Source organism: Grammomys surdaster, unplaced genomic scaffold (genome assembly GCF_004785775.1).
Source record: "Grammomys surdaster isolate TR1022 unplaced genomic scaffold, NIH_TR_1.0 185, whole genome shotgun sequence".
Taxonomy (NCBI): Eukaryota; Metazoa; Chordata; class Mammalia; order Rodentia; family Muridae; genus Grammomys; species Grammomys surdaster.
This window is the reverse complement of record NW_021604630.1, coordinates 8215767-8228492: the sequence shown is the minus strand read 5'-3', so window position 1 is coordinate 8228492 and position 12726 is coordinate 8215767. Positions and strand designations below refer to the sequence as shown.

The 12726-nt window shown below is 43.1% G+C and overlaps 1 protein-coding gene across 5 annotated transcripts in view; it reads left to right on the top strand.

Annotated features, from left to right (window-relative positions):
• Positions 1-12726, top strand: part of Nrg1 (neuregulin 1) — a 1037838-nt gene that overhangs the window by 830294 nt on the left and 194818 nt on the right. For 2 of the 5 annotated variants that reach the window (XM_028768309.1, XM_028768306.1), the window contains exon 1: positions 5683-5865. The exons of 1 other annotated variant lie outside the window; for it this stretch is intronic. In XM_028768309.1, coding sequence (XP_028624142.1) covers positions 5766-5865 — 100 coding nt within the window. In that variant the 5' untranslated portion in view covers positions 5683-5765. Of the gene's footprint in view, positions 1-5362; positions 5866-12726 lie in introns of those variants that run through there. 2 more of the 5 variants (XM_028768307.1, XM_028768308.1) reach the window with 2 other exon arrangements.

Sequence of the window (12726 nt, the reverse complement as noted above, 5' to 3'; positions counted from 1 at the left end):
AGGTATCAGAGTCTCTCGGATGGGAGCTACGGGTGGTTGTGAACCACCCTGTGTGCTGGGAATTGAAATCAGGTTCTCTTCAAGAGCAACAAGCGTTCTCAGCTGCTGAACTAACTCTTCAGACCGAGATTTTTAGTTTTCGATTTGTTTTTAAAAGGCTTCTTGTGTGGATATGTAGAGGATTTCTCTGTTTATATGCAAGTATATTGGGTTACAACCCCAGGATTGTAATAAATGAAAATCAATCAACCGATAGATTATTTTAACAGAAGTTAGCACAAAACGCTATGCTTGGTAATTACATGCACAATTACCATGTAAACTAAGATCAAGAATACATACACAAATGTATCTTAGAGTCTTATGGGACGTGGGAAAGAAATTGTATTGGTCTTAACTTGTTCACTAGTTAACAAACTATATACTGGCTTAGATGCGTGCGGTGTTAGAGGAGATGGATTATAAGATAGTCTGTCCTCAGGGAGATGCATATCCAGTAGAACCAGATTATTAAATTTTTCACAAAAAAATAATTACATGAAAGAATTGTTATTCAGTAGTTGAAAAACGTGTCCCTGCCTCCAGGCTCCTGCCCTGACTTTCCTCTGTCATAGGCTGTGGTGGGAGGTGTCTGCCAAGTAAGTCCTTTCCTCGCTCTGGGTATTGCCAGTGTTTTATGACAGCAATGGAAAGCAAACGCAGACAGGTGGCATGCTTTTCTCAAAAGGAATTAAAGTATTAAAAAAAAAAAAAACACTGTCCTATCCGTTTGTCTTATCACCAAAGAGATATGATACCAGCTAAATTTACTAAAGCAAAGAAGGACATTTTGGAATTTAGCTTAGTGATGACACTTGTCTAATGTGTAAGGACCTAAGTCAAATTCCCAAGATGGCCACAGAAAGAAACAGAGCAGAGTTTGGGGAAGAAAGTAAATAAACACGAATAGTAGCCGCATCATTTATTTAAGCTGGGGATCATGGGATGATTATTATTACTCATAAATAACCATCATTAATAATCATGACAAATAAAGGTGATTATTAACATGTTCTAACTGTTCAGGTCACATGAGCAGAACCACCTAGCCACCCTCTTTTAGAATGTTTGAGGTTATAAATAAACAATTTTGTTGTATAACATGCTTCACAGCAGACAGAATGTGATTAATTAGCAATTCGATTCATTGTTTGCTAAATGTAATAGAGGAATCACCTCAGTTTTTGCTAGGGCACGATGCTTTTCAGAAGTATTTTGTTTTTAAAACTTGAATTACACAGACTTTTACTCATATTCCTCTGGTACAGGACCATTTTCACTCTGTTCAGTTTCAGATGCATATTTGATTATGTGTTATTTATAGGGGTAGTATGTGCAGTGAGAGTGAAAGTATTATCTAATCTCTAAGTATGTAATTGTCCTATACCAATATTATAGCTCTAGTAGAGATGACAGAGTATACTTGGGGTCAGTAGAAGCTAGTGACTTTTCAAGGCCTGTGTATGGCCACAACCCGCTTTAGTGTTCTTGCACCTATGTGGTTGGTTTGTCCCAGGGTGTGTGGAGTTAGTTAGCCCAGGGCTTCTCGTACTGAAGCATAGACTCTGATATCCATTCCCATCGCAAATTTGTATTTCTAAATTTCCATGACTGCGTTATTTTCCTTCCAAAAGTTTCCCCAAATTTTATGAGCTCCAGGCTTTAGAAAATGTATGTAGCCTTGCTGAGTTAAATAATTAATTTGTCTTTATGTATTTCTCACAAGATTTTAAGTTCTACATGAAACAGGACAATATTTGTGTTCTACCGCTGTCCCTCATTTCTTCAGGAAACGCTTGGTAAAATGAACGAATCATACAGATTTGGACTTGAGTCTGGGAGCTCTTCCTTTCATTAACTCATGGGCTATCAACATCAACACTGTCACAAAAGATTTTCAAAACCAATCTTTGTTATTTTATTTATTCAAAGTTAAATCTTTGCTATTTTATTTTTAAAAAGCAAAAAGTATCTGTCAGCAGAGTTTCAAGTTTAGTTCTTATTCCTGTCAAGAATGTACGTTTTGCAAAATAGATAAATAAATAAATAAATACAATCACATTCGGTTTTTTTTATTTTGTTTTTTCCTTTAATTTTTTTTCCTTGGATTAGAACTGAAAGGGATTATTAAAAGAACATATTCAATCAGCTTTGTAGATTCTATGAGTTCTCGAAAGCAAGTCTTGAAGAAAACTGCAGTGGTCAATGATGGTACTTCTTAAAGTAGTCATTTTATAGAGGACCCTTATGCCTCACCTTTGTTTCTCAGGGTGATTACATAACTTCCTACTCTTCTGCCAGTTGACCTATGTTGAAACTTTGGTGTGTAAGCTGGTAGCTGGCAAGCCATATATGATACCTGTTCTAGGAGCTGAACAATACATAACAAACTCATTAAAATCATGAAGTTATTTCACTTTAAAATAGTTTGAGTTGAAGCTAACATTTAATATTTTCTATTTAACTTGTTATTTTTGTAACATTTTTGGTCTGTGTTGTTTGCAGTTTTCTTCTTTAATGGAGACAGCGTCTACCTCGGAAGCTCAGGCTGGTCTTAAGGCCCCTGGTGGTGGTACTCTTGCCTCATCCTCCAAAATTCAGAGATTACAAAATGAATCATAGTCACACCAGCTTTTATAGTTTTTAAAAAGAATACTTTTTTTTTCAGTCCTTAAGTCAGTTCCAAGGTAGTTTTAAAACCACAAAACCATTTCATTTGCTGCTTACTGACCACAGAAATGAATAATTTAAGGACAATTTTGAGGTCTTGACAAATCTCATAAATATTTTAACTCTCAAAGAAAATGACTTTTGGTTAATCTTCCAGTTGGTTGTAAATCATGTAGTAAAATATACTGAAGAAATCAACACAAAATAGCATAAAGAATAAAGGCTTGACCAATACATTAGTAAATAAATAAATAAAAATGGCTGTTCAGTAAAATTCCTGCTAATTCAGCTTTAATTGGGAATAAAATAGAATTCCAGAATCTAGGCATAGTTCTAGGAAGCAGCCTTGTGGTTCAAATGACACTCCATCAGGTGTCTTGAAAGTTCTGTCAACACCTACTACTGCAATTCTTGTCTCCACTTCTCCTCCTCTTCCATTGTCATCTTACCAAGTTAAAAAAAAAAAAAATCATGTAATGCTAGTTACTGCTTACATCCAGATCATATCCATCCAGTTTCCAGGGGAACACTGCTGGTGTTTTATTCTGAAGTTACTGAAGCATCAGTCATATTTTTTTGGTAAAATGGTTTGGAGGTTTGTCACCTATCACAGTGGTTTTATTCAAACAGAAGAATTTCAGGAAGGGTAGTCTCCTCGTACCTTCCCGGAGACACTCGCACCGCTAAGAAGGTGTTCTGGAAAGTAAGGTATCTAGACCCCGAGCTAGAGATAGATGGTGTTCCTGTAGCCTTGGGTTTTAATTACCGAAGTATTTGGGAAGATCTTACGTTTATTTTTTTATTTATTTATTTTTTAAATTCTGAAATGCAAGTTTGTTCTCAGTCCTTTGATTCTAGAATGCTGGTGCTTGACAACATGTGGTTACTAAATCTCTAACTGCCTCATATCCTCCAGATAAATACCCTCTGAAATGAAAGAGTTTCTGCTTTCAGCGGCTTGCTGCCCCTTGCTGGCTGAGCAGTGGCCCCTCCTGGGAAAGTGGAGTTATTCCAGCCGGCACTGGGGCCACTTTCCCTCCACTGTGAATAGCCACTGCAGTGCTTTCCACAGAGTCGTAATCTTTCCTGGGGTTCTGCTGTTTGTTTGGCACAGGGAGATTGGTATGTGGTATTTGCTGGAAGACAGTCAAGATGTCTGGACACTAAAGGTTTAAGAATAAAGAATGATGCCAGCACTGTTGAGGTATCTTAACAAATGCACCCATCTTACAGAGTTGAATTCTTAATCCAGTGAAAATTAAAGTAGGGGGAAAAAGATTCTTAAGATGATTTAAAATGAACATCTTGACCATTTCCCGTCCCACCCATGTAGGAAAGGTATACTCTGGATTTCACCTTTACTTAAATCATGGTAGCCAGAGAACACAGAGAAAGCTGTAGACAGCAATGGGTCTATTAGCATTAACTCCAGGAAGTGACAAGGAAGGAGCCAAATCCCCCCTGAAAGTGGGATAGCTGTAGAGAATATTGATCGTTGCTGTGAGCGTTTCTCGACCACAACTCTCTACGATCATAAAAGAGCAGGCTAAGTTGACCGCGATTGTGTTGATGACAGCGTCTCTTTATGGAGAACATTGTGTATCACTCCTTGGTGCGGATCGCTCTGGCCTCTGACAGCTCGTTAGAGTTCTCCACCTGGATACACCAGCAGCTCTCAGAAAGTCTAATGTGTGTGTGTGTGTGTGTGTGTGTGTGTGTGTGTGTGATTAATGAACTAAGGGTCTGGACTGCATCATAGTTCCATCGTCCCAGCTCATTCCCCACTCCCGGATCTGACCCATACCCACACACACTTTAGACATGTTACTGTCAGTGGTGACTATGGCTCATCAGTTCTTTTGGAAATTTAGTCGTAGTAAGAGATACGTGTGCTTAGTAAGAAGCTAGAGTATTTTTTTTTTTTAATGGAGATGGGAAATCCAATAGTCGTTCTACTAAGAACAGGGAGGCAGACACATGCTCAAGTGGCAGATGTACGAAGTGCAAGCTGTTCATGCTTGAAGTTCACAGAAGCCTTCCTGGGTACCTCAAACTCCCTTCCACCCCAGACTGCACCTTCGCCCTTAGTGCCAGAGGGAAACTTCCCTAAAGCGCGAGAGAAATGAACTCTGAACCCTTCTGGGGAATAGCAACTGTTCCTCCTCCTCCTCCTCCTCCCCGGGGCTCCAGGTCTCCGGAGCTTTCATTGTGGAGCAGGTGCTAAGGTTGCAAACTTTTCTTCATTTTTCCCCCACCCGACCCCCACCCCACCACACCCCACACACACTTTTCAAGGCATAAATCAGCTCCGCAGCCTGCCAGGGACTGCGAGCACCAGGGTCCCTTCTTGGCCTCTCCAGACTACTCGGTTCAGTCCGGCAGCGGCGACGACATTGTCAGCGCAGCTTCCAGCGACCCCTATCGGGAGTTCCCGGCAGCCGCTGGGCTCGGCCGCCCCTAGCCTGGCCCGGGCTGCCAGAAGAAAGGGGCTGAGCCGCGATCGCCCAGCTCAGGCTCCTCCCGGTGGCGTGTCCGCGCCTCGGGGTGGGGGTGTGGTGGGGAAGAGGGAGGGGGCGAGGCGAGGGGAGGGTGCGAAGGAGGCGCCTGCGTCCAACCTGCGGGCAATTGAAAAAGAGCCGGCTAGGACTTCCCCAAAACTTGTGGGAACTCCGGGCCGCGCGGGCAGCAGGAGAGGAGCGCAGCGCAGCGGCGGCAGCTGCCGGGAGATGCGAGCGTAGACCCGGACTGTGAGCACCTTTCCCTCTTCGGGTTGTAAGAGAGCGAGACAGGCCACCGGAGCGAGGCCACTCCAGAACCGGCAGCGGCGGGACCTGGGACACCAGAGTAGCCCCGAGACACCCCGAGACGTAGCGGACGCTCCAGGTGATCCAGTCTACGCCGCTCTCTGTAGGCGACAGGCGACGCCCCCGCGCAGCCCGGCCGCTGGCTTTTCCCTCCGGGGACAAACTTTTCTGCAAGCCCTTGGACCAAACTTGTCGCGCGTCACCGTCACCGTCGCCCAGCCGGGTCCGCGTAGAGCGCTCATCTTCAGCGAGATGTCTGAGCGCAAAGAAGGCAAAAGCAAGGGGAAGGGCAAGAAGAAGGACCGGGGATCCCGCGGGAAGCCCGCGCCGGGAGAGGGCGACCTGAGCCCAGGTGAGTGCCAGCCTCTCTGCTGCTACCAGACGGGCACCTAGCCCCGTCCCGTGCGTCCCCGAGCAGCTCTCTTGGCGCCTGACCCGGTCCCCGAGCTGCCGTGCGGGCGCCGTCTCCACCTGGTGCCCGAGCGCTGCGCGCACCCCGAGACTGCTGGCTGTCCCTCCCGTGCCCTCCAGGTCCGCCTGCGCCGTGCTCCCGGGCTCTGCCCCTGGCCCCCGCATCGGTCGCGGAGCCCAGACCCGGAGTGCGGCTCCGATTGCGGGATCCCTGCTGGCTGCGCGTGCCCTGCGGCCCGAGGGCTTTGCGTGGGCCCCGTCTGCCCTCTAGCGAGAGAAGCGGGAACCGGCTCGGGGTCCGAGAGCCTGAGCCCCGCCGCGTGGGCCCCGGGGCTGCGCAGAGGGTGGTCGGGGAAAGGGTGGCGTGGGCGCCCGGGCGTCGGCGCGGTGGGCGGAGGGAAGCGGTGGACAGCCGCCGTGCGAGCCTAGGATCGCCCTGATTGCGTGCGGCGATAGGGAAACCCAGGGCAGCTGAGAGGGATTCCTAATGGTCAGCGAAGCACGCAGAACCCGACCCGATGCCAAGATTCAGGTCGGCTCTGAATAAATTTGGTTTTGGCTGTTCAAGTTTTCAGGGCTACCCTGATAAAGATGGCTAGTTTAGTGTCCCAAGAGACGTCAGAAAGGAACAGTTTATCCCAATATTTGAACCCCATTGCTTGCCAGATATATATATATATAGAATGAAAAAAGGGGGAGGGGGAAGTTAAGGATTTTTGTTACCCGATCTTTTTAATCCACCATCAGAGCGTAATATAATTGACAGTGCCACCCTAGCTATCCCCAGGAAAGGCTATTGCATTAACTTGGTCAGAGGAGGCATGAAAGGTCGCCTGAGACCAAAACTTGTCAAAGAGTTGCTAAATAGATGCTTAAGGGGTGGCTCATGAGAGGGTCTTTACCCTCCTTCTGCGGTCCCCCTACGGTTGATCTGGATGCCTTGTGTCTCTTAGAGCACCCCCCCAACACATATATTATGAAGTACTTCTGGGAAATTAGCCACACTTGTGTAGTCTGTGCCGAGAGGAGATGAGCAGAAGTATCTCTGCTCCGTGCAGGAAGAAAACAAACCGCATTTTCTTAGTACGCCCCTTGGATTCGCTCGGCGTTTTTCAGAACCTGGATTGTTGGCAGAGCCCCTAAGCAAGGTTTAGAACAAAGCAGAAACTGAACAGAGAGTAATTGTTTAGCCCCTGGCCCGTTCGTTCTTGTGACTGCATAAAAGGCACTGCTGATCAGTTTCACCTTGATTACCCTGCATGAGCCTTCCTGAAGGTAGACGGATGTTTTCCTAATATTTTACTGTATATTTTGGAGATTAACTACAACATTACACTCAACAAAGTGTGAAACGTGGATCTGGATTAATGTCATCAGAGTTTGTTAAAGAGACACAGAACCGTAAAGATAGACAGAACTTTCTGTTTCCCTTGTCACCACTTGTAGCTTTTATTTACTTTGCTTGCTTGCATGGGCTGCCTAGATCTATGGTTCTCAACCTGTGGTTCGCGACCCTTTCAGCGGGCCAAAGGACTCTTCACAGGAGACTCATAACAGTAGCGAAATTACAGATACTAAGTAGCAACAACATAATTTTATGGTTTGAGGAGCTGAATTAAAGGGTTCAAGCATTAGGAAGGGTTGAGAGCTGACTTAGATGCTCTCCTGGAACAAGATGGGGTGGTGGTCTGACTAGCATCCCTTTCAGTAGCAAGCTTATCTCTCAACAAGGGCTCAAGTCTACACCATACCTGAGATGTTTTAGTGAAGGCAGTGGTTCAGGTGAGGAGAGGTTAGGAGAAGTCTCAGGGCTGTCTGCAGCCCTGACTCACCAGGTGGGCATCTGTCTCAGAACTCCTAATGTTCTTAGAGAAGTCTAGAGTTTCTTTGCTGGCTCCCTTGAGTATTTGAAACCCTAGAGCTGTGACTCTCACTTAACCAGACTCAATGACATTTCTTTCTCATTTTCCCAGAAAAAAAAATTGGGATGAAGTTGTCTGTGTGGCTAGATTTTAGTTTGTTTCCTGTCATGATATGATTGGGAGGTGGAATGGGAGAACGGAGAGACACTTTGCTCCCCCCCCCCAAGAAATTTGTACCCCGTTTAGGATACCATCAACAGATTAAACCAGATTAAGAGTATTTATTCATCTGATTTGCAAATAGTCACCTTGAATTTTGCATTATGTAGAAATACAGGGCATCGGATAGTCCTGTTTAGAGTATGCTGTTTCTGCTTTTGCTTTGTCACCTTTCCTTCTAATGGTAAGTTCCAGCCTGATTTTCCTCATTGAAGATGAAGAGCTAATAGCCCTGGTGATAGGTGTGGTAAATCCACACTCGTTCTGGATCTTTCCTTTGGCCTGTGGGTCTGTGGAATCATCAATTGCCTTCACATTTGCCAGGCAGCCAAATTTAGGATTTAAAAGGACCACCATCTCTTGAATTGTTCCTGGGTTGGTGACCTTCAGCACAAAGTGTCAACCTTTCCTTAAAACAACCTTTGAAGTGCTATGTGTGTCCTTGGTGATGCAGTGCTGAGTTTTTATCACATCAACAGCAGAGATAACTGAGGGTACTTAACCCTGCTCTGTACTTTATCATATGCATAGGTATGTTGGTGGGAACTCTTTAGGAGAAAAACACCTTTTAAACTGCTGTATTGACAGATCAAGTCGGTGGGTCGTACAGACCTGGCTGTGTTTCCTATCTGCATTTAAAAAAGATTTATTTTTATTTTACACACATTGGTGTTTTGACTACATGTATGTCTATTTAAGGGTGTTGAATTCCCTGGAACAAGAATTACAAACAGTTGTGAGCTGCCATGTGGGTGCTGGGAATTGAACCCAGGTCCTCTGGAAGAGCAGCCAGTGTTCTTAACCACTCAGCCATCTCTCCAGCCCCTCCTATCTTCATTTCGACGCAGTTAACAAATACTGAACCGCACACTGCTGTAGCTGCAGATAATAGAATTATCTACCCTGTGATGAATGGCTAACAGGAGTCCCATGTCCTTGAGGTCATAGACTCTTCTTTGCACAAAATAAGCAACTTCAGCAAGATCCTGGGCTTTGTGTCACAGATCCATGTATCGAGAGTCCCATAATGTCCTGAACCTCCTGCAAGCTGGCCCTCCCAGATTCCCGCCTCTGATTGATTCATTCAGCTTAGCATTTTCCTCTAGAAGCCTGAATTACAAAACCAGTTTTTCTTTTTATCCTGTCAGTTTACCAGTTGACTTGAGACCGTCCTTAAGATTGCTGATGCTCTTCATATTCTGTACAGTGTCCTTTTTGTTATTGTTTTGACTCTTAAATGACCTGTAATAAATCTGTTATTGTACCTGTTTCAGATCTAGAACTATTATGTGCTATTTTTCCATGCTTGGTGGAAGGGGTATTTGTGAGTGGAAAACTTAAGAAAGTTAGTATCCCTAATAGCTAGACTCAGGCTGTACCCGCCTGAAATGATATCATCCACCTGTTTCCTTAACTAAATGGCTCCAAAGGCTGAAGTGCCTGTAAACATTCTTGGAAATAAAGTGCCCCGTCACTAACAGGGCAGTCTGTGTTTACAGAAGGAGAAGGAATGTCCAGTGATCTGTTTCAACCTGGTTACTTGTAACTGCTTACATAATGTAATTATTAAAAACATTAAAGATTATTTACAGAACAAAATGGGACTTGTTGTGAAGAAGTAAAAAAAAAAAAAAACCAGGAAGAATGAGGGAAGGAAGCTTAGATAGAGAGTGATATAGAGAATGATAATGGTACTGATGAGAAGAACATACACTGCTTATGTATGTACATGACATGTGTATGTATATATGTACATGTGTATATGTGCTTATTAGCACGTGTGTCTATGTATATGTGCACTTATATATGCACATGTACTTGTAGATATAATATCAGAAAGTCTTGGGCTATCATGTGAACAGTAAATATATTCCCAGTATCCTTTTCTATTCAGAGCAATGAAGATTACTATTCATTAATTAATAGAGATACTGTTGGTGTTCCAGGCAGTGTCTTACATGCGTTGTATATTATATCATTTTTAAAACAGAAGATATGAAAGTATCCTAACGTTTGGCAGAACTAAGTCCTGGCCCATAGTTCTCTAGACAGACTGTTTGGATGTAAATGCTAGCATCACCAAACACCCATTAGTTGTAAATTCATGGGAAAGTTACTTAATCTTTCTGTGCCTAAGTTTCCTTATTTTGTAAAGAGGAGATAGTTCCTGACTCTCTGGAGTGTGAACAAGATAACCCAGGAAAGCATGCTGACTATTGCCCAACAGGGAATCAGTACACAGTCAATATAAGCTTTCTTTATCAGATTACTCAAGGAAGGAATTGTTTGCAAGGATATGTGACATAATTTTCAGAATTTTCCTTTTATGGGAAGGAAAACCCAGTGGTGACCTCAGGTTAAAGTGGATATAAATATTAATATGCACTACCTGTAAAGATAGAGAAAAGTGAGTACATCAAGTTTCATAACTGCATACATGTATTATGAAAACATTGCAGAGCTCAATCTAAATATTGAAAGTAGACCGAGGTGCAACAGGATTTTATCTGGCAGGAAAATGTTGAGGTTTCAAGCTGCAAGATTTTGAAACCCGATTCCTTTTCTGGCAATGCTTTCCGAGTTGCTGTTCAAACCTCCTTTTGGTAGTACAGAATATGTAGTCTTCTCTCTTGGGACTTGCATAATTTAAGGCCACAAAGACACAAAGTATGTATCTACATGTTCTTCGATATCTTTATCAGGAGTGACAATCAATGTAAAATTCATACACCCTGGTGCAGGTATTTTGAAATTGATGCAAAACAAGCAATACAGTAAATCCACATTTCTCAGTGTTTGCCCCCTTTCCAGTCTCACTAGAATGGTTTTATGTCATGTTTCAGGTGTGGGGAATAGAAGTGCTTTTTACCAGGCATATTACCTTTTACCAAAGAAACAAATTAAGTTGGAATTTAACAATGCTGATAGTTTACTGACTTCTATCACAAGAGAAAAAAAATCACACCATGTTGTCAGGATTTGGGGGGGGGAGTTATCAAATTTGCTCCAAGAAGTGATAACTGCACTTCTCTTGTTTGGTTAATCCTCAAACGCTGACCCTTGACAAATAGGAGAAGAAGAAAAAAATTAAATTATATTATTTTACTTTATTCCTACCAAGTGAAAATATACTTCCTAAGTATACTGTTAATATGCATAAAGCTAACTTTCCCTAAAGCATCAAGAAGCATTTCTGCCCATCCTAATTGGTTTTGTATCTGCAAGAGTTTTAATTGGCTGACATGAAAGAACAAAAATCGAGCTACCAAAATACCAATAGATGTCACTGTTTGTTGCTTTAGAAGATGTGAGGTGTGAAGAAAACAAAACAAAACAAAACAAAACACTACCTAGCTTAGTTCATTCTGTTTATTAAACATGAAGCTAACTAGTTTTAAAAGCTTTTTGATTTAGGTTACACTCTACTCTTTTGTTTGCAAAACTGTATTTTATTAATGAATAATCACATATAAATCTGCTTCTTCTAAATATTAAAAATATCTTGCAAGCATGAAGACCTCAGTTTGCTCTCCAGGGTCCACATTAAAAATAAGCCTGGTGGTGTCTGCATATGAATCTTGTGTTGGGGAGGTGGAGTCAGGCCAGTCCAGGGGCTTTCTGGCCAGCCAGCCTTCCTGGCAAGTCCCATGCCAGTGACAGACTAAAAAAAAAAAAATTCTATGGCCCATGAGGACTATCTACTGTCTTCCCCATGCCTGCCTATGCCTATGCATGCATCCTTGTACACACAGGAATAGGAACAAGCACAAATGTCTCTGCATTAAGTTTCCCCAAGAATTCAGAATGTAGGCAGAAAGCCTGCTGATCAAGGCTTTTGGAAAACGAAGTAGCAAACTTATTTGAGAATTTTGCTGTACACTGCTTGGGTTTCTCGTATATTTCAAACTGTTAAGCGATGCTCATTTCCCATGTCTTCTTGATGACAGGAGTTAAGCTATTACAGGTCAGATATTCACCAGTTTCTTTCTTCCTCTTAGAAGTGACACCTTCCTCTGGCCTCCAGAGGGTGCTCCGAGAGCATTGTACTGCTATTCCCCAAAGACAACTTCTGCCTTTTCCTTTTTCAGTTTTTAACAGTATCCTGGGCAGAATGGTAAAATGAACAGTGTCTTATTTTGATCAAAGTTAGCTGATTTGGATAGATTTCTCTCCCCACCCCCAACTAGCCGGTAGCTCCTTCCCGTAACTAGACAGGAGCTCCAGTTCCTTAAGAATTCCGACTCAGGATATTCTCAGCCATCATAATGCTGGTGCTTACCAGGATGCCTCATGTGCTCGGATTTATGCTCATTGGCATCTTTCTCTAGAGAGCCAAGCACCTGCAGGGTCTTTCTAGGCACGCCCTGTCCAGTTAGATACAAGTGGTCCTCGTGAGGATGTTTAGTGAAGTTTTCATCTTGGCCTTCGACACATATTGGGAAGCTCCCATGCTGAACAAAAGATATTTCTCAACAGATTTATTTCTGTTGTTTCATCAGACACAAGGGCTGGCTGTACCATTGAAGAATGCTTCTTTGACATACACATTTTAAAAAACAGGTTAGAGTTTTTCCACGAATGCTGGAACACTGACCAACCCATTACTTCTCTTACTTATGGGACTCCTGTTCATGATGATTTAAAGATTTATTTTTGTTTTTTATTTCTGTGTGTCTGTGCCTGTGCCTGTGCCTGTGCCTGTGCCTGTGCCTGTGCCTGTG